We start from the raw sequence: 21,569 nt of genomic DNA, 5'->3' as shown, positions 1-21,569 counted from the left end.
CACTTCCACTGTGCAACCCAATAAATACTGCAGAAAAAGCCTTACAATGCAGAGGACCCTGCTGGAGGGCACACAGCCAACTGCTTAATGCAGAGATGGTTCTTTGTGTGGAAGCAGAGACGGGGACTGCAGCTGGACAGCTGGACACACATATCAGGGCTCATCTAACCATGAGGTATTTTCTAGCACAGTAAGATAGCTGAGGCCCAAGATAATCTTGTCAACCCTGGAAAGTTGCTGGACTTTTTGTCTGTGTTTTCAGTACATTGGGATAATGTTCACTAGCTTAAAATAGCATGTTCTTATCTTAGCTATGAGGAAACAAATGTAATTTTTGGTTTTGAAAATGCATCCAGAAATTGTGCATCAGGTTTTCTATAAACTGCAAGTTGGCATCTTTGTTTCATCACAGTTACACTCCCTCTTCTGAACCAGCACCACCTTCCATTTCAAAACCTACTCCTTGAGCCTTCTCATATCCCTTCCTCTGGCAGCTGCAGTTGTTCAAAGTCAGCAACTAACCATGACTTTGTGAGGCTGGCCTGTCTCATCCCCTTACTCTTGAAAAGCACCTCCCATTTTGAGAGTATCACAATGTTACTCTGCTAGTGCTGCATTTATTATCTTCCTAACTTTTGCTCTCAGGCTGGTTTTGCTTGTATTTTAAGTCACTGGGATGTTTCTAGGATAACTGCTGCTTCCACGTATTGTTTTCTTAGGGGTAGTGGGATAGTCAGGCATTGTGCTGACAATCCAGATGAGTGACTCCAAACTGTGCTTTCACCTTGTATAAAAGAGAGCTCCCAGCTGACCAAACTGTAAATGCCAGATTATTTGGGTTCAGTATTCGAAGTCTGGTTGTTATCCTAATCATATTACTGCCATGTGTGTTATTGGCTATGGAGGTCAGTAAGCCTTAACCCTGACGTGTGGATGGGCCAGCTGAGCTTGAGAAATCTTTGATCCCCTGCTCATAGGCTTTTGAGGGAGTGGTGGAGGAAGACTACTATTTAAATAAGTGTTTATTCTATTTGAAGAAGCTGAATTGCACTCTGGGGGTGCAGTATGGTCACTCCCAAAGCTGCAGGCAGAACAAGCTGAGACATCACTTAGTGCTGTATTTTAAGACCTTGTAGCCCAAGATGAGATGCACCCAAATGAAACTGGAAGGACTGAAGCCTGGGGATGGGGCTGAAGGTAAGACTCATATGAAATGCAGTAGGTGCAGGCCATGGCAGTTAATGAGCGCTGTAACCAGCCTTCCCCATCCAGGATAGTCTTTTCCTTCTCCCTGGAAGAAGGATGTTCTTTCCTCAACACCTTACACTACTACGGGTTTTTCATGAGAACAGACAAGTGCTTCCCCTTTTCCCCCCTCAAGATAATACTTTTTTGAAACAAAATAGCAGCAGTTATTTCCATTCCCTGTTGTACACAAACAGGGAAAGAAATGTGATTCTTAAAGTTAGTTTCTACTAGGAGAGAAGTGCCCCATTTGCTTTTAACTTAGTCCTGAATTGCTCTCTAAAAGATTTTGCCAGTGTTACTCACAAAGAGGTTTTGTCATCAGCATCAGACTCCCTCCTGCTTCAGTTTATATAAGTAACAACATGCCTGGGTCACTTGTCTAGTGCTGGCTGCTGTGCCACCCATTTGAATTTAAAAGCATCTTCTCTGTATTATTAGTTAATGGCTGTTTATGCACAAATAATTCTTCCTCTAAGTAAACTATACCTTTGTTCTCCATAAGTGGACACAAGGAATTAGGCCTGTGCTAGAAGAAGTAGAGGCCTGTTGTCCTCAGTGATATTTTGATCTTGTATTCTTCGTTCACCTCCATCTTCTGCCGCAGCCAGGCTCTGGGCGTCCAGTGTGCCAAGGTAAGAAACGCAGCCTTGGTAAGAAGTAACAGCACTATAGTTCAGGCACTTGTTTCATGGCTTGATAAAACATGACTACCAAAGTAGCTCTTGAAATGAAGGAGAGCTGTTCTGCTTCGCAAGAGCTGGGAAATGGAGGAAACTGCCAATTATGTGGAGGTCTGTGTTTTAGTGCATGCTTGATGTTAATGAATGGTAGGGACATCAGTTGGACTCAAACGTCAGTTCTTGAGTCTATTCATAGAATATGCTAAGAGGCCCTGTGAAATGCTGACAGTGTGACCCCAAACCATAGGAAATAAACCTAGTCTCAGATCTTATTGAAGTCTAAAGCAATGCTGACTTCTATTTTTCATTAAGGCTTGTCGATCTCAGCCAGTTCTGCGCACACATACCTAACTGATGAGTTCACACTCCGAGCGACACTCCAGAGCTGTGACCAAATTTTGCTTTGTTTTTTGGACTGCCTGAAGCTTAGAAATGCTGGCCCCAGAATCAGTGTGGTCCTTGCGTTCCTTGTGATGGGCTTTTGCTAGTTTGCAACACAGATTTCCTTCTCGGGTTGTAAAGACTCTCAACCTGTTACTTGGGAAGACCGTAAGAGGAAAAGCCAATGCGATGATCTGTGTGCTCTGTATCCACACCACTTGCTGACTAGCCTCAGGCTTCTTTGTTTCCTTCTCTGCAGGACTAAGTCTATCAGTCTAGAAACCCGCATGGACCCAAAGCAAAAGAAAATGTTCAAGTGAAGCCCAGTCTAAACAGGCTGAAGCCAAATGAGATTTTTTTGCCAGAGATGGTAACAGGGGAAGGTAGCAAGAGGGAGTCGACATTTTGGGTGGTACACACAGCAGCTCACAGAATCAGTCATTTCTTTTGACCACCGTACGAGATAGTTCCTGCTGCTGCCTGACGTGGGGTCATTTACTAGTTTGTCTAATTATCCGAAAAGTAAGGATGCCGTTGGTAAATATTGCTACTCTTGGAACATGAGTTTTTCACTAGAAACCCAAAATTTATGTAATTAATTCTTGTGTCTCCTTTTCTGACATAATGAAAGGCAGAATCAGTCAGCTCCCTGGCAGCCGACTGCTGAAAGCTCAGCCTTGCTTGGTCTGGGGGAAAGAAGCAAACTGGAAAGAAGCAGAAATTTACATGTTTTCCATAAATAAATACATAACTTTTGATCAAAGTGCAATTTGACTTAATACACCTCCACACGTGCTCTCCTGTACAAAGCCAGTACATACGTCTGTCTGATATCCAGTTTATTTTTTTCCTCCACAGCTATTTTGTTTAGCTCACAGCTAACCTTTAAAGTTTCAGTTTGATGGTGAGAAGAATGACGAACGTATGATGAACCTGAACGTTAGTTTAAAAAAAATTGATTATACTGCTCAGCTAGTTCCGCATCATTGTTACAGCAGCTGAAGTTTCAGCAAGTTTTAAAATACTGTTAAAAAATAGATCTTTTGCAACTTTTCAGCAGGGTGTCTTAATTGTCTCTTTTGCAAGAAATCTAAACTTGTGTGAAACTGGTCTTTAGGCAGCGTCATTAGACAGCTTTCAAGACAATTCAGTGTTAGTTATATAGGAAGGGTCTCTAATCTTAACTCTGTATGGTGTGAGCCAGGGAGCTCGAGAACGTGAATGAGCCCTACTTCACAGCTTCCAGCTACCTGCAGCCTGTGGAGGAATTAAGTCGACAGATTGTTAGCTAAGTAGCTGAGCAGGTGGAAGAATATTAATCTGAGCAGACATTATGCTGTAGAAATGTACATTTTTCTAATTATTACTAGTAGTAAAAATCGTTATTGCATTTTACGTAACTGAATTATGAATGACCTAAAGTTAGAAACAGTGTAGGTGAGTTGTTAATATCCTCATGCAAATAAAGGTATTGCATGAAGTGCAATGATTGAAAATATAAAAAGAGGAAGTGCTGAAAATGTTGTAGTGTTTCCTGCTGAGGAAGGGAAATTATCTGAGTATGCTTTAACTGCCTGTGTACCGAATTTGAAGGTGTTATGCTGTTAGGAGCCTGTGCCTTTGCTAGTTTGTTTTTTAAGCTGATCAGAGTAATCTTAGCTTAACACAGCCATAACTTTCTGCCTATGAACACAGCAGATTCCTAGCAGCTGCGGCCAGAACAGCACATTACAACTCTCTAGACCAAGCCCTCCTTCTCCCGTGCGATGTAGGCCAAGCAGTCCCACACTCTGTAAGAGTACGTGCCCCAGGCTCTGCTCTCCCCAGGTTCCTGGGAGCGAGGGCTCCAGCCTGCTGTCCAGGCTGGTCCTCCTGCAGTCTCCGGCGCCACGTGGGCTCCCACTTGACCACCCTGCGGGTGGGCACCCAAGTGTGGCTGAAAGCTCCTCAGCTGGACACACCAAGGCACACGTACGCTTTAGCTTCACTCGCCAGCAGGCAGCCCAGAGTGCCTGGGGAGCCAGCACCGGCCGTGCCACGCTGCCGGTAAGCTGCGGTTTACTGAGGACAGGAGCGTGCAGGGAAAGCTCCGAGAGCATGGGGCAAGATGTGCTTACACAAGCTCGCAGGCTCGGGTTCACTTGCAGTATTGACATACCCCAAGAGTCTAAAGCGTCGCTGCTGCAGACCTTGGCGGCTGGCAGGAGTGACGAGCCTGGGGAGGTGCTGTGAAAGCTCCTCGGTGGCTGTCAGGTCCGGGGCTGTGCAATCAATCAGGGAAGCCGTCTGGAATGTAGGGCATTGGGACAGCTGCACCAGGCCAGGCGAGGAGCTCAGGAACGCCGCAACGCTTTGAATTTGGAAACCGTGACAGATACTTGTGCTGGCTGGTATCAGGGCCAGGAGGTGGAGCCCAGCTCGCTGGCTGTGTTAAGTGTTACTGAGCGTCGGGGAGGGAGATGAGGTGCATCTGACTACGTGTGAAATTTTGGAGGTGTGACATTGGAGAAAGAAGGGACCAAAGTCATCTTAGACTTGAGAAAGCAGGTAACTTTTAAAAGTTTATCACTTCTAATTTTAGAGTTTTAACTTTAGAAATGCTACTTTAATTTTTCTGCCAATCAATATTGATTTTAAAAGATTTAATTTTCCCATTAAAAAAAGAATGGAGAATTCCAGTGCAACTTCCATTTCCATGATATCTGCCCTGGGGAAAGACAGAAGAGCTTCAGAATTTCATACTCGTTAGTGTATTTCTGTGTTAGAAAAAAGATGAACATTATTAGGTTTATTTAATTTTAAGGAAAAAAAATATAAATAATATAAATATAGCAAACATCAAAAGAAATGAGACATGTATTTGCCTTTTTATTGCTTCCTGCCTACAGTAATGACCTGTTCCTCATTTCAGTTCTCCTCCCCTTTTAAAATTACAAAATATTGTCTCCAATACATAAAAATGTTAATAAAAAAGGCCAAGAAAGCCTATCATACCATATGTAATATTTTACATCTTCCATTTTTTCTTCAGGGTTCAGTACCATATTGATGTATGCCAGAAAAGTCTAGTAACCAGACGTGACATGACAAAACAATCTGTTTATTATCAGAAGTTCACCGACTAACCAATCTTAGTTTTACAATCATTTCTGTCTAATGATACTGCTTATGAATAGATGGGTAAGGAAGGCTTAGGATCAAAGAGTAACCCGCAGATTTCACAATGTTTTCTTGGCAAAACAACATGTTGATTTAGCTACTGCACTGGAATCTGCAAACCTTCATTGTGTTTTTCCTGGGATTACTTTGGCTACCATTTTCTTTCCTGTCTTCATATGACAAATCTTTGTCCAGGACCGGTGATCTGAAGTTGCTTTAGTCTGGCTTAGCATTTTAATAGAGCTGAGAGCTTTCCTTAGAGAATCACACAGCTCTTTTCCATAGGAGTATTTCAGGACCAGAAACAGTCCAATTTTAGACCTCAGAGCAGGTGCTCAAAAGCTTGTTTACAAAGGAGGGGGTGACCAGGGTGTTGATCTGGGCTGGGATTTTGAGTGCCGCTCCAAAGCAGCTGTATCGGCACAGCAGCTGTTTCCACATCCCTCCCCAACCATCCATGCCCGAGGCAGCCACCACTTTTGGACAAGGTAGCAGTATTCAGGCTGGGAATGCTGGGCTGGTGAGTCCCACCAGTGATTTCTGGATAGTAGGGGGCTTTTTTCTGTGCTGCTCTGCTGGGTGCAGGAAGCCTGGGATTTGAGGACAGTCTTGCCAGTTGTCCTTCTGGCATCCCATGATTCCTCCATCCTTTGAGAGCCAAGTCCTGGCAGTTAGCTTGGAGAGAAATTGCTTTGCACCACAGTGCCGGTAATGGAGAAGCAGCTGCATGTGTCTTAGAAAACAGGTGCTGTGCCATTCAGCATATCTGGCTGCAAGTAGAGGAGGAAGAAATCATGGAGCTCCTGGTGAACTAACTCTTCCTGGATTAACTTTACCTGATGAAGCTTTGTTGATGACCAAAGTGAAGGGGTAGCCAAAATTCTAAGATGGCAAAAGTAATCTAGAGATTTGCCCAAGCATCACCCCTAAGGCACAGCCACAGCACACCAGTGTGAGGACCTCCTCGGCATGCAGGGTGGCTGGCCCTGCAGCGGGAAGTTTGCTGTCCCACAGTCACTATTAGGGGTAGCAAGGGTATTAGTCCAAGCTAACCAATTTGTAGACTTAGGATCTATTCCTCAGCCTATTGCCAGAGGGGTGTGTACCGCACCAGAAGTAGCTGGTGGCATGGATCTGCAAGCATGGAGGTCACTCGTAGCTTTGCAAGTCTGAGATTCCCAAATCTGGGAGAGTGGCATGCACACGCCAGTTCAAAATAATGTTTATTTGAATCCTGCCTTGTTTTCTGCTTCACTGGCAGACAAAGCTTTTCACGGTCACTTGGGTTGCAGAAAGGATTTATTTAACTTGTGAAACGCCTGAAGGTCTTGGAGATGAAGAGGTGCAATGCTCCTGCCTATTAATTGGTCCTGGCATCGGCAAACGGTTTGAGGAGAGAGCTATTAAGTGTGGCTGAAGGGCAGAGCTGGAGTTCTGCAGTAGGGTGCTCTGTGGCAGCATGGCATAAAGGGAAGGCCTGTGGTGTAGGGATGTGTGAAAAAATACTGTTGTGAGAAAATACTTAATGCCAACAATTGTGGGGCTGTGGTTGGCCTTGAGGTTACGGGGCTGGGTGGGAACATGGTGATAACGCCACATCAGCTCTGAGAACTCTTTTTGCAGGTCCCTACCTCACTCTTTTGCTAGGTTAGTGACTGCACGTGTTGTCTGTCTGCCATTCTGCAAGAACAACTCCCTTGAAGTCTTCACCTTTGTGGCCAACAAGAGCTCAAACAACTTTTATTTCTTTGCTTCTTATTTCTCCCTGAAGAGAAGAACCAGACAAACACCAGCAGACTCTGTCTCTATCTCCCTTGGTTAGGCACTGGTTTCATGGTGTCTCAATACTGTAAGTTCTGTAAAAAAAGAAATACTTCAGTGTTTATAGCAGCAGTGATGCAATGTTCACTCTTCTCAGCTCTGCAATTACACTCCCATAGTCGTCTCCCAGGCTTGGGAGATGAGAGATACTGGGCAGAAAAATTAGACACACACTTTCTGCACAGGAGCACTATTGGCATGGGCCTTGTTTTGAGGTGCTTACAGCGGTGAATGGCTACTGGGATGAGCAGGAAGAGAGGGGATTTGCATGGGCTAGGAACGTGGGCTGGCCAAGTGAGGACCGGAGTGTACAAGGGGATATGCAATACTAATTGCAGGGCCGAATCAGTAAACATGTTATGGATGTTTTGCCAGGTGACTTTTGTGCGTAAGTCAAGTACACACACTCTGTAATCCCAGTGTCTCCCCGGCTGAGCAGGAGTGAGCACCGAGCATGCAGGCAGTGGGATGGCACCCAGCCCCAGCACTGGGCACGTGGGGATGAGCACGACGTTTGGCTGTAGAGGATGCCCCATTTCATTCCCCATGACAGGGCCTGCACTCATCCTGCCGCCTCACCGCTGCAGACAGACACCCAGGGAAGCATTGCCAGCCTGAGCAAAGGGTTGGGACGTGCAGCATGCGGGGCCAGAGGAAAGGGGGATCTACACAGTGAGCCAGGAGGCAGTGAAAATGGAAAAGATGAATAGAGGTGTCTGGGGAGAGGGAGTAGTGGTTTGCCAGGGCCCTTCGCTATTCAAGTGCCAGCGCGCCAATCTGTGGTGCAGATGACATTTCCTGGTGCGGCTGCCATTTCAAACAGGTGATGGGAAGAGGAGAGGCTGAAAGGGACCGGTCCTGGAAAAGTGCCTTCCACCCTAAATGCTTGTACCTGATGATTATCCCAGCAGACCAGCTCAAGTCAATGTGACCCACAGGGCTTTTGGCAGGATGATGGTGAAAGTCTGTTCAAAGTCAAGGGAGGGATTTTAGCGAGTTTTGGTGTGTTCTCTGTATTTCTTTGAGAGGTCTTTTATCACGTGAAGAGACTTTGCTGTACTTTCATCCTCATCTAAATCCAGCCTCCTCTTTTTAATGCTATTTCCATACACCTCTTCCTTTTCACTTACTGCACTTTAGCGCTTTTTCCTGGCATGCTCAAAAAGCAAATTCCTCAATAGTTACTGAACTCACTCTTCTGCTCTTCCTCACAAATTTCTATTAACATCACCTTTCCTTTTGCTCAGTACCAACTATTGTTTGTAATCTTGCTGAATGGCTTCTGTCATTACGTTTTGTGCCTACTTGCGTCAGGATCTGCAATGATGTTGTCACTCAGCAACACCTCTTTCTTTTTGAAGCTTTCTGTCCACTAAAACTTTTTCTAGCAACATCAGAATCTGTTCTCCCTCCTTGTGCTGAAAAGGATTTGTTTCATGTCTGCTCCATTTGTTGCACAGCTCTTCATAATGTTCCTTATGTTGCTTATTTGTTGTCAGTCACTAGCTTGCACTCGTCCTCATCTTAACTCAAGTGTCTAAATTCTTTTATCCAGTGATACAATCCCCATGTTGCATTGAGGGTTCTTAATGTTATTCACTGTTTAATGTTGCTCTCTTCTCTCTGATCAGCGATGAGGGTAAGGGACAAAGCGCTTGGACTGTCCTCTCCCTTTGTATTCTTCTTCAGCTTCCTGCTCTTGGTTGCTGTGGCTCATCTTCATCTCTTCCTTCATTCAGCTCCAAGCCCTTCCCTAGACTGGTTAGGATAGGTGTCCATTAGCAGTAAATAGCTACTAAAAGAAATCATGGACTTACTTTGTTTTTGTTTTCTGTTTGTATGAACTACTTGAAAACCATCTGGGTTTTGCTTAATTTTAGAAAAATCCAATAAGGAGTTAAGACGCTCCCCACAGCAGAGGAAAATTCTCAGGAGCATACTGGCACACGACTTCCCAAAATAGTTAATGTCTTTATTTGGAGGAATGCACTGACCCATTTAGGTGGCACACCGCATCATTGAAACATGTCTGAAAAGTGCCCGACAGTGGTGGTATTCAAATTCAACACCACCAGAAAAACACATGAACATCGGTGGATGCATGCCAAAATTTTCACACAGGCTTCTAATTTTAGGTTTTAACCTTTCCAGTGCCCTGAAGATGCCTTCAAAATCTCCAAGATCACTGACCTCTTCAGAAAATATTGGCCTAAATGCTTTACAAGTACTTTATATTGTTAGAAAAGCATTAACAAAGCTTTATAGAAATGAGTAATCTTTAATAATTGGCTTCAGCTTCTCAGGCAGCGTGCAACTGCTTATTTTGAGAGAAATGCTCAGCGCAGCTTGAGAAGGAACAGCCAATCCCCCTGCTAGCAGAGGAATGAAGACCAATACGATGTAGTAGCAACTCAAGTATCCTTAATTTCAGACATCCTCGGTGACGTTGGCTTTCAGAACTGGAAGTGCCTGGATATGACTGCATGCATACACGTGCACATTATGAAACAATTGATTGCTCACTGAGTATTTTTAATTAGTATTTTCCTTTTAAATGCTCCATTTACCCTCTTCACACAAGGTATTTTTGCCATGTGCAGTTTTTATTGGAGTAAACATACTCCCTTCAGACAGCTCCTTCAAGCCAACTCAGAGATATCTTGACCCTCTTTTAATTTTTTTCCTTCCCATGACTCATTCCTTTCATCCCGCTTATGTTTTCTGAAGTGAACTCTACATAATCATATTGACCCCAAGAGTTACAGACTCAAAGGCCTGGGGCAGATGAGAGGATATATCAGATAAGAGATCTATTTTAAGCAAAACATTTTTCTTAGGCCATATACTTTTTAGATTTAATGTCTTTGTAACAAGTAACGCTTCAGGTTATTAATCTTTTTTATATTCAGTGGGTGAAATAAGTTATTGCAACGCAACTATACTATCCAAGGTTGTCATGGTTTAATCTCAGTCGGCAACTAAGCACCACGCAGCCGCTCGCTCACTCCCCCCCAGTGGGATGGGGGAGAGAATCGGAAGGGTAAAAGTGAGAAAAACTCGTGGGTTGAGATAAAGACAGTTTAATAGGTAAAGCAAAAGCCACGCATGCAAGCAAAGCAAAACAAGGAATTCATTCACTGCTTCCCATGGGCAGGCAGGTGCCCAGCCATCTCCAGGAAAGCAGGGCTCCATCACGCGTAACGGTTACTTGGAAGACAAACGCCATCACTCCAAACGTCCCCCCCCTCTTCATTCTTCTTCCCCCAGCTTTATATACTGAGCATGATGTCACACGGTATGGAATATCCCTTTGGCCAGTTTGGGTCAGCTGTCCTGGCTGTGCCCCCTTCCCAGCTTCTTGTGCACCTCCAGCCTTCTCAGTCGGTAGAGCATGGAAAACTAAGAAGTCCTTGGCTAGTGTAAACACTACCTAGCAACAACTAAAACATCGGTGTGTTATCAACTTTGTTCTCATCCTAAATCCAAAACACAGCACTGTACCAGCTACTAGGAAGGAAATGAACTCTATCCCTGCCGAAACCAGGACAAAGGTGAACTGTCTATTGATTTTCTCTTTGCTGTTTATGTGTTTTGGGGTCCTTCTTGCTTTTCCAGCCAGAGGATGACAAATTGACTGAATGGTCTCACTTCTAATTAAATCTGTTAAGCAGTTCTGAGTTTTAGCTCGGCAGGAAAATGGTTGAAGGTTTCAATTTTTTAAGATCTTCATGAAAACAATTTACATACCAAAATCAATTGACATTTCCAGTCTATTTTCAGAAATTAGCCTTTTAATTAGTAATTCTAACTGTTTTGCAAAGCTTGAATTTACCTCACCCCGGGGAAAAGCGGAGCTCATTTAGCTTATGAAAATCTGAGACTGGTTTGCTCCAGAGACGATCAATCCTGGAGTCTTAAGCAAATGCTGCTCTTCTAATAGTTTCAGTGAAGGAGCACCATCAGCTACTGCAAAGAGCACAAGGCTGCGTACACTTCCTGGGGAGGGCCTAAGGAGGCAAAAGGAGGAATATCCTGAGGTCAGCAGATTGTGTAGGTTCACTAAAAGGTAAAGATGTATTATGCCTGGGATTGATATCTAACATTTAGGAGAGCAAAGTAGGTGGCAGCTAATAGAAGAATTGCTATTTGTTCCTTTCCCTCGGCAGTAAGGCGCAAGAGGTAGAGGTCATCCTTCTAGGAAGGAGAACGCAGCCAGTTACCTGCTTACATCAGCTCCATGGCGTTGCATAAGGCATCATTTAGTCCCTGGTAATGAACTTAATTTAAGCATGCATGTCCCTGCCCTTGCCTCGCTACTCTGCATTATGGACTTGCAAGTTTGCTTATGCTAAAGGGCAGAGCAAAAATAAATTGCCATACTCCCAGGCATGTTCCATCAGCCTGTGTTGGAGCATGGGCCGGTGTCCAAATAGTTTGGATATGAAGTGAATTTGGGCTCCAGGACAGGCTCAGACCTGCTCTTGAAATTGCACGGCGATGACACCAGGGTCCTACTTTTATATTTGCAGTTGACTGGCTGCCACCGCTGCGACCTCCAGCTGCGACAGCAGTGCTTTTCACGTCCCAGCTGAAAACTAACCTTGCCTTTCTCCGGTTAGCAGGGAAAGGGGCACCCCTTTTTGTGTTACTGTTGACCAGGAACTGGGGAAAAGCTTTGTCGGTTGGAAATTCGATATTAATTAGGTGAAGCTGTAGCTCAGGTAGACAAAAATCCTCTTTTGACTTTTTTGTGTACACTCATCGTTTGTATTTTGGTCGTGCAGGCTGAAATGCTACACAGAGACCTGGTGTTTCAGTCTTTAGACCTTTAGTCTGGGAGATGGCTCTTGTTGAGGGTTTTTGGTTGGGCTCCCCAGAGCTGGCGCAAAGGAGTGTCACCGTGAAAGGTGCCATCCCAATGCACCACTTCCTCCTCACCTTAAACTTTCGCATGCTCACGATGAGGGTCCGGTCAGGAATCCCAGGGTGTACGTATCCCCCCGCGGTCCCAGCAAAGGGAAGGCTAATGGTAGGGGCTCACAGTGACAAAAGCCGCTGGCTTGCAGCGCCGTTGGTGCCGGGGGCTCTCACGTCCCCGGTTCCTCCCGGGACGCTGCCGCAGACGAAATCTGGCGCCGACCTTGGTTCTTCAGCCACCCCCGGGCTGGTGCCCCGCCACCCGGCAGCAGGACCGAAGTCTCCGGGCGGCGGCGGGGCGCGGGGCCGGGCGGGGCGGCGGGACTACAGCTCCCAGGGCCGCGCGGAGCCGCCGTGACATCATGTGCGGTGGCTCGGAGGTCACATGCCCCGCCAGCCCCTTTGTTTTGAGCGGCGCTGGCAGCGCGACCGGCGGCGGCGGAGAGGCCCGAGCGCACGGCACCGCACCGGCTCGCATCGCTCCGCTCCCCACCCGACTCGACCCCCCGGGCGGCAGCTCCCGCGGGGCGCAGCGCGGCGGGGCCCGTCTCCGGCTGTGAGTGCGGGGCAGCGGGCCGGCTCGGTTGCGCGGGGCCGCGCTGCGGGCGCGGGGCTCGGGCGGCGGCGGGGCCCCAGCGGCGGGCCGGGAGGCCCCCCGGGGAGGGCGCGGGGCCCCGCCGAGGCGCGGCTGTTGCGGAGCCGGGACGCGGGGCCGGCCGGGACCGTTAGCCGCCGCGATGGGGACAGCGCGTCCCCGGCCCTGCCGGGCAGCGCGAGGCGACAGCCGCGGCGGTGCCATGGCGGGGAAAGGCCGTTGGCAGCGCCGGTGCCTCGGGACCTGCCGGCTACGTGTGTCGTGTGTGTGTGTGTGTGTGTGTGTGTCCCCTCCGCGTGCGGGCAGCGGGGCCCGGCGGGCAGTGCGGTGCGGCGCGCCCGGCCCGGCCGGCGGAGCGGCGCTGGGGGGTGCTCGGTGCCCCCGGCCCTCCCGCGCCTGTTTCGTAACGCTAGTCTCCCCCGCGCCCCTCCGTGCCCCCCGGGCGGTGGCGGCGGCGGGGGGCCCCGCGGCCGCGGATTGGGCGGGTAGGCGCGGGGAGGCGGGGCCGCGGCGCGGGGCCGCCCGGTGATTGGGCAGGGCGCGAGGGAGGGGGGGGCTGTCGCTGAGGCGGCTCGGGGTGAAGGTGAGCTGGAGGGCGCGCGTGCGCGCGGCGGCTCTGTGCGGCGGCACCGGGCCGGAAGGCGGCGGCAGTGCGCGTGCGCACCGTGTCAAGTCGGGGGGGCGGCCGTTGGCTTTGAGGGAGGGAGGGAGCGGGCGGGGAAGTGTTCTGCTGTGGCGGGGTCTGCGCGCCCCGGCGCGGGTGGGTCCCGGCCTGCTGCCGTCTCCGGCGCTCTGGCCCGCGGGTGCAGAGCGCCCGCGTTCTCCTGGCGGCTGTGGGCCCGGCCCGCTGCAGCAGCGGGGTTAAACCCCGGCCTCGCTGGCGTCCGCGGCGCGGCGCTTGCGGGCGCCCGCGGGAGGCGGTTGTTTTCCTGTGTTTTGCCGTGCTTGGTACAGATGATTGCCCCGGGCTGGGAACCGCGTCCGCTCCCGCCAGGCGCTGCCATTTTGTGCTGGTGCGGCCGCCTCCAGCTCCGCGAGTAAACAACGGGCGAGCGTGCCCGCGGGCGTCCCCTCTGCACCGGCCTTTTCCTCAATTCGTTTGTTCTGCTGGGTTGGGTGTTTGTTTTTTTTTCCTTTTTTTTGTTTTGTGGGTTGTTTCTTTTTTTTAGTTGGGATGACGCGCTGTTACCTTATATAGCAAAAAGGGGTAGCAACAACTTCGGAATGGTTTGGGATAAAGCCGCGCATGTAGGCCGTTGCCCCCGGGCAGGAGCGTAACTAGGGTCCGTCCCCCGGCAGCGCCTGGCGGGACAGCGTGCCGGCGGCAGGAGGCGCGGGCTGTGCGAATCCGCGCTTAACGACCGCCGGGCCGGCCCGGGCCGCGGTACCGCCCTACGCGGGAGAGTCGGTAGTGCACGTTAAGGGCATCGCCGGCCGCCGACTTCCTGGCTTTTTTTGCTGGGGTTCGTTTTGCGTGTTTCGCGCTGCCTTGTTACGTGGGACCCTTGGTAACGCACACGGTTTCAGATGTACGCATTTATGTATTAGTCCAATTTGCACATCGTTACATATTAAAAATTCCCGTTCCTTTAGGTAAAGGTAATCTCGTTGGGTTGTGGTATCGGCCTGGCTGTTACCGCGCTGTTGGATTGCTGTGATTTGTTTGTTAGTTTCAAATTTCCAGGTAGTTGGCTGAACCCCCTGGAAGTCCTTGAAACCCATAATCAGGATGTGTGCGATGACTGGGGCTTTTGTGCTGTTTTTTTTTTTTAAAACAAAATCTGAATATGTGTAAAAATGGTAGTGAAACCAAGGGGGAAGAATGTTGACTTTGTCACAGTCTCTTCCCCATAGATTAATGATAGTGTGCAGCGGTTTGGGTTTTTTCTCCAGTGGGTGTGTGCCCTTTTAGGTGACCTTTCCACTTATAAAAAGGTTACCTAAAGACTTCTGCACAGTTTAAAGGTGTTCCCTTTTGCTGTGTGTTTTTGTTTTGTTTTACTTAATAATCATGAGTCTCATGTCGAATCACTTCCTGTTTTTGCTGGGTGATTTTTGAGGGCACTTAGGCTTTTTGTGTGTGTCACTAGCTTGATTACTATTGAATCTTGGCATTCAGAGTATTCTTTTTTTTATCAAAATAGTGTCTTACATTAGAATAAAACTTCTACAGTGCAACTAACTCCTTACCGTGTCAATCAGCTTGTTCACTTTGAATTCTTGTTTACTAGTTACTCAGTATTCTTAAAGACTTCATTCATCTCAAAGGCATTCAAATCCTCGATTTCTACTGTAAAACAATAATTTAAAAAAAAAAAATCTTTAAAACCAACAACTTTTTGGTCTTTTTTTTACATGACAAAGAAAGAAAAAGGAAAAATAAATGCTGTGTTTGTTTTTTGGTGGAGGGAAAGGTTATGCTTCCCCCCCCTTAAAAGAAAAAAACTGGAGCACGTGTTGTGGTTTAGCCAGTGTGTTGCAGTAGATACAACTGGGAGTTTTTCTCTGACTCTTGTGGTAACCAGACATCTGAGATGAAGCACATCTGCAGATCATGTTATCTGAAATCACAAAATAACTAGAATTGGCCAAACCTGAGTTACAGTTCCCATGCTTCAGAATGAAAATACCATTTATTTTGTTAAGTTTGGTTGCGTTACCTCGAGGGTGCTCTTGCTAACACCATGCCAGGTAATAGTAGACATGACTCGTCTGCAAGCTCCGGCTGCCATGCTCGGCCGTGCAGGCGGTGTCCCTGTGCTCTGAGTGTGCTGGGCTGTGCTGGGGCCGTGCTCCTGCCCTTCCCCAGGGTAGCCGCCTGTTTCCAGCGCCTCCTTTTCTCCCTTTACAGATGGTCACCAGTCCGGCCACACCGCGCAAGTGCTGGTGCTGACGTGACGCAGTGGTGGGCACAGACACAGGGTGGAAGCCACCTCCACTGGCAGCAGCAGAAGCCCAGCTCAGCTTCAGGTACTCTTGAAACTACACCCTGAGGGTGAGCTTTGGAAGTACAGCTCAGGCACGCCTGATGACTAGGTGTTACTGAAGGGCCTCGCCCCTCCTCTGCTGCTTTCTGCCAGTTCTGCTAATGGACCAGAGGAGTTCTGTGATGCAGAAGTGACAGAAAGAGCTCTACCAGAAAGTGGCTAGCTGTTGCCAGAGCTGCTGATGGAGAGGGGTAAAATACATGGGGATGTTGCAGTGGAGGAAGGAGGAGTTTAGTGCAACATAAAAGTAATTTGCATAGAAGGATTTACTGATAGAAGGTGCCAGGGCAAGCACTTTATAGACCTCATTTACCGGCCTCTGAATTGGGCTCTCAGATTATTTCCAAGGAATGTCTTGTGTAGACAAGCCTACAGACAATATAGGTTAAGGAAATAGAGGAACCTGATCTTCTGGTGAACGCAGCTTAATTTAGAGATGTGCATGTGCAGGTAACATCCATGTCGGAGCCGTGTCTGTATTTGTAAAACACTTTTAAAACCTGTTGATAGAAAGTGTGATTTGTTTTTCCTTTCCAGTTTTTGAACGGGTAGACTCTCTGATTTGCTTAAGGTCTGTCCTTGTTGACCCTTGCTCAGGCAAGCAATCTAATGCAATTCATATTTTTTCAATGTAATAATTTCCAATAGCTGCATTTGGGGAAAAAAAAATCATTTGTTTTTCTTTTGCTTCATTTAAACTTACTGAAGATGTCACAATGTTAAATTCTCTAAATGATTGGTGCTTTATAATGCAGAGTCTGTAGGCATGTGTAAGTACCTTTATATACACGGAAGGTGCAGACAGGTATATCACTTGTAAGTGTTTCCCTCCTTTGCGCACTAAGGAGCTCAGCTTCAGGCATGGATTCCCCTCTGCCTTGCCAGCTTTGGGGCTGAAACATGGGGCAGGCAGCTGGAAGTAGTGACATTTTAAAACTGCCAGAGCGAGATTTGCAAGAAGGCTGTATGTATGTCTGATAGAGCTGAACATGTGATAGTGTTACTGATAGTCTTACAGAATCATAGAGGTCTTTTCCAACCTTAATGATTCTAAGATCATCGAGTCCAACCGTCAACCCAACACCACCATACCCACTAAACCATGTCCCTAAGCGCCTCATCTACACGTCTTTGAAATACTTCCAGGGATGGGGACTCAACCACTTCCCTGGGCAGCCTCTTCCAATGTTTAACCACTCTTTCAGTAAAGACATTTTTCCTCATGTCCAATCGAAACCTTCCCCTGGCGCAACTTGAGGCCTTTTCCTCTTGTCCTATCGCTAGTTACTTGGGAGAAGAGACCAACACCCACCTTGCTACAACCTCCTTTCAGGTAGTTGTAGAGCGTTGTAAGGTCTCCCCTGAGCCTCCTCTTCTCCAGGCTAAACAACCCCGGTTCCCTCAGCCGCTCCTCTTAAGACTTGTTCTCCAGACCCTTCACCAGCTTCGTTGCCCTTCTCTGGACACGCTCCAGGACCTCGACGTCCTTCTTGTGTTCAGTTTTGAGCCCCTCACTACAGTATTCTAGATGCGGCCTCACCAGTGCTGAGTACAGGGGCATGATCACTTCCCTACTCCTGCTGGCCACACTATTGCTGATACAGGCCAGGTTGCCATTGGCCTGTAATTATAAAATTACTTTGCTTAAGCAAACCTACAGAAGTAATTAACTGCATAGAAATTGAAGCATGGTATATTCAAAAGCAGTAATTTCTGCAATGGAGATGGAGTGTAATTCTTTTTCCTTTCCATTCTCTTATTTGTGAATTTGCAGTATTTATCCCCTTGATTAGTTTTACTCTATGGATTTTTTTTTTAGTCTCCCATTTCTTTAAAGCATCGAGACATTAAAAAAAAAATCATTTGCTGATGACTAATTTTGTGTTGTTCCAAGCATAAAGAAGACATTGCTTCCTTCAGTGAGCAGTCTTAACGCAGAGCCCGTATTTCCATTTATTAGTGATTGTATAATATAGTGTCTTCTTAAGTCTTAACTTCTCACATAATGAGAAAGATTAAATCTTAAAGCTTTTTTTACGCAGTTGCAGTGTTTTGCCCTTTCATGCAATATGTCAGTGTCTTGTTTCTGATTTCAGGCTAGCGTTGCTTTGGAAAAGCTCCATGAGCTTTAGTGAAATTATTCTGATTTAAGTCTGTGACACCGGAATCAAGCCTTTAGGGTTTATATTTATATTTTCAGTGTTACATTTCCCTTTTCTACTGCTGATGCTTCATTTCTGCCTACTTTCTCATGCTGAGTAGTATGGAATTAATTGCAGATAACGTTCAATGTAAGGATTAGGGTGTTAGCAACAGAGCTGGTGAGGTGGTGGTGGTTGTTGCTGTTGGTTTTGGTTTTTATGCGGCCTGCATCATTACAGGGTAAAATGGTTGTGAAATACATTGGATAGAATATCAGCTGCAGATTAGACTGTCCATTTATGCCTCGTTAAAATCTCTCTGAAGCAATCAGTTATTAGATAGGCTCATTGCAACAGTGTTTTTCAGGTATCAAAGTGACAACTGATCTTATTTTAATTCAAATTAAAATTAAATATTTTGTAGGGTAAATGAGCCATACCAAGAATCTACCTTGTAGATAGGTGTAAAAGAATTTATATGGAAAATGATAGTTTTAAAACCTCTTTTCTCAATGAGTAAATGTACAACACACATTCTTTTCTTGCTCTTTGTTAAGATGGTGCCTTTTAAAGGTGCTGTGTAAAAAGCCTGTTTAAAAAAAGCATGTTCATTGTGTTCTATATTAAGCAATGATGTAGCCAGACTTGGATTGGGTAATCGCAGCTCTAAAGATGCTAGCACGTCAGGAAATGAAATTGCTGCGAGGAGCTGATGTTTACTGACTGTGTAAGTGGGGAATGAGGGAAACCGAATATAACCTCTTGGAAGCATGAAAAAAATTTCCATAAACTTTAAAACAATTCAGTGCATGTCCTTCTAGACATACAAATAAATATCACAAGCATTCGGAATGATACCTATGTCAGGCCCAAGAGGGCATTTTGCCCAGCCTATTGCTGCCTCGGTATATTTTGGTGGACATTCATCCAGTTCATTTTAAAGCTCAGGAGTGGCAAAAAGCCCTATTGCTGCTGGATTGGTTGATCACGTTACCTCTAATACACACTATCTGCAAAATCAGCTGCATTTTCTTCACCTACAAACTTTAATATTGGCATATGCTAATATTTGAGTACTTGATTTTTTGCAACTTCAGTGCTCTGATGATGTGAGTGTGTGTTTGCATGTTGGAGGGAACGTTGTACACTATGTATTTGAAACTGGGAAGTGTTTGAGCACAAAGTTTTGCTAATAATTTTTTTTTCTAGTAGTACTTTGGAAAATAGAAAATCTCCCTGTCCTCAGTAAAGCTGCCCTTGGTTCTTATTTTCAGTAGTTTTACACGAACAAATGTAATTCTTTCTTTCTGTTTTGTGTGCTAGCAGTTTACATTAATTTTTAATTGAATCTTAGATTATCAGTGAACTAATTTTTAGATGCTAGGAACGAACAGGTAAAAACTTATGGTCAAGGTTATTCATTGAGATAACTGAATGTTATTAAACACTAGTATTATAAGACTTAAGATTACATTATGATAGATTTTATAATGAAAATGGACTGATTTCTCAACTGAATTTTTATTTTGAAAATTTTGGTCTGTCTTTTTCTTCCCTTTTCGATTAGTGCTGTTATAGTAGTACTTGGAGGTTCCAGCTGAAATGAGGATTACACTGAAAAATGAGAAAAGCCTAAGCTCTGGGTCTTTATCCAGGAAATCTTTGGCTTCTGTCAGGTGACTTGCTGGAGCCAAGATCTCAGGTTTTTTTATCGTGAACACTAATGCAATGCCAGTGGTGCTGGGACATTCAGAACTTGCCATCCATGACACTTGTTCTATGGGTGTATTTTGTATTTAACGTGTAGCAGATAATGCTGCATTGCCCTGCGCAAGGTGCACGGTACTTTGCCCTGTAACACTGTGTCACCTCTAGTAAAGGTCAAAAATTGTGCCAATTCTTAGAGTAACGAAACAAGTATAATGTAATAAAATTAAGAATATACCAGACTGAATACTGAAGTGTTTTAATTTTTCAGACCGTAGCACTGCGAAGGAGAAACTCTGCAGACTTTTCTCAATGACTCTATAGCCAACTGATGTAACAATGGTACTAATATTGGGACGCAGACTGAATAGAGAGGATAGTGGGATACGAGATTCCCCTGCAACCAAGCGGAAAGTTTTTGAAATGGACCCAAAATCGTTGTCAGGCCCTGAGTTTTTTGACTTCTCCTCGGGATCATCCCATGCTGAAAGCATTCTCCAGATCTTCAATGAATTTCGAGACAGCCGGTTGTTCACAGATGTTATTATCTGTGTGGAAGGAAGGGAGTTTCCCTGCCATCGAGCGGTTCTATCAGCCTGCAGCAGCTACTTCAGAGCTATGTTTTGCAATGATCATAGAGAAAGCAGAGAGATGTTAGTGGAGATCAATGGCATTTTTGCTGAAGCTATGGATTGCTTTTTACAGTATGTATACACTGGCAAGGTGAAAATCACTACAGAGAATGTGCAGTATCTCTTTGAAACATCAAGTCTCTTTCAGATTAGTGTTTTGCGTGACGCCTGTGCCAAGTTCCTGGAAGAACAGCTGGATCCTTGCAATTGCCTGGGAATCCAGCGCTTTGCAGATACACACTCGCTCAAGACACTGTTCACCAAGTGCAGGAATTTTGCTCTGCAGACATTTGAGGATGTGTCCCAGCATGAAGAATTCCTCGAACTGGGGAAGGATGAGCTTATTGATTACATTTGCAGTGATGAGCTAGTGATCAGTAAGGAAGAGATGGTGTTTGAAGCTGTCATGCGCTGGGTGTACCGGGCAGTTGAGTTGCGAAGACCAGTGTTACATGAACTTCTGACGCATGTCAGGCTCCCGTTGTTACACCCAAACTACTTTGTTCAGACTGTGGAAGTGGACCAGCTGATTCAGAATTCCCCAGAGTGCTATCAGCTGCTGCATGAAGCCAGGCGATACCATATCCTTGGAAATGAGATGATGTCTCCCAGAACTAGGCCACGCAGGTAAGGAATCTCCCCCCCCCCTCCCCCTTATTTCTGTAGGAGAAGGGCGTGGCTTGATGTACAGATGTTTGATATACACGTGCCCAGGAAAAAATCACTTGCAGATTATTTTATTTTGCATTCTGGAGCCACTACAGTTACACTTCTGTACTTCCCCACAACATGTGACGCTCACGTCTTGAAAATGTACGTAAGTGAGTCTTTTTGCACAGATCACTTCATTGTTATCAAATAAACAACTGTTCAGGTAAGTGACGTTATATTACCTTGCAAGTAAAACACTTTCTAAAGGTTAATGTTTGCTAGGTGAGATCTTAAGTTATTTCACACAGTAGCAGTGTCTTGAAAAGAATGTACTGTGCTATAGCAGGTAAACCATTCCGTTTCCCAACCTTCTTTCTTTTTATAACAAAGTCATGTAAGTGTACGGCACACTATAAAGGATGTGGATGGGGATATATATTCGGAGCATTCACCTGCTACATCACAAATACTTCACAGATGGAGTAGTACACGGAATTGTAATAGAAAATAGACAGCAGAACAACAGGTTCTTAACTGTAAAGAAACAAAATTTTGCATTTTTAAAGAATTATGAAACAGTTCCTGAAGTATTTCATGCTTACTCTGTGACGCTTTAATAATTCAGAATTGCTGCTACTTAATAATGTGTT

General features: G+C 46.0%; 1 protein-coding gene across 5 annotated transcripts in view; it reads left to right on the top strand.

Annotated features, from left to right (window-relative positions):
* Positions 1-21,569, top strand: part of KLHL24 (kelch like family member 24) — an 81,933-nt gene that overhangs the window by 44,924 nt on the left and 15,440 nt on the right. The window contains exons 1-3 of one of the 5 annotated variants that reach the window (XM_076341617.1): positions 4,738-4,856; positions 15,653-15,771; positions 19,908-20,895. In XM_076341617.1, coding sequence (XP_076197732.1) covers positions 19,976-20,895 — 920 coding nt within the window. In that variant the 5' untranslated portion in view covers positions 4,738-4,856; positions 15,653-15,771; positions 19,908-19,975. Of the gene's footprint in view, positions 1-4,737; positions 4,857-12,649; positions 12,763-15,652; positions 15,772-19,907; positions 20,896-21,569 lie in introns of those variants that run through there. The other 4 variants (XM_076341616.1, XM_076341618.1, XM_076341620.1 and 1 more) reach the window with 4 other exon arrangements.

Source organism: Aptenodytes patagonicus, chromosome 6 (genome assembly GCF_965638725.1).
Source record: "Aptenodytes patagonicus chromosome 6, bAptPat1.pri.cur, whole genome shotgun sequence".
In the NCBI taxonomy this organism is placed as follows: domain Eukaryota; kingdom Metazoa; phylum Chordata; class Aves; order Sphenisciformes; family Spheniscidae; genus Aptenodytes; species Aptenodytes patagonicus.
The sequence above is the reverse complement of the archived record's forward strand: the minus strand, read 5'-3'. Positions and strand labels throughout refer to the sequence as shown.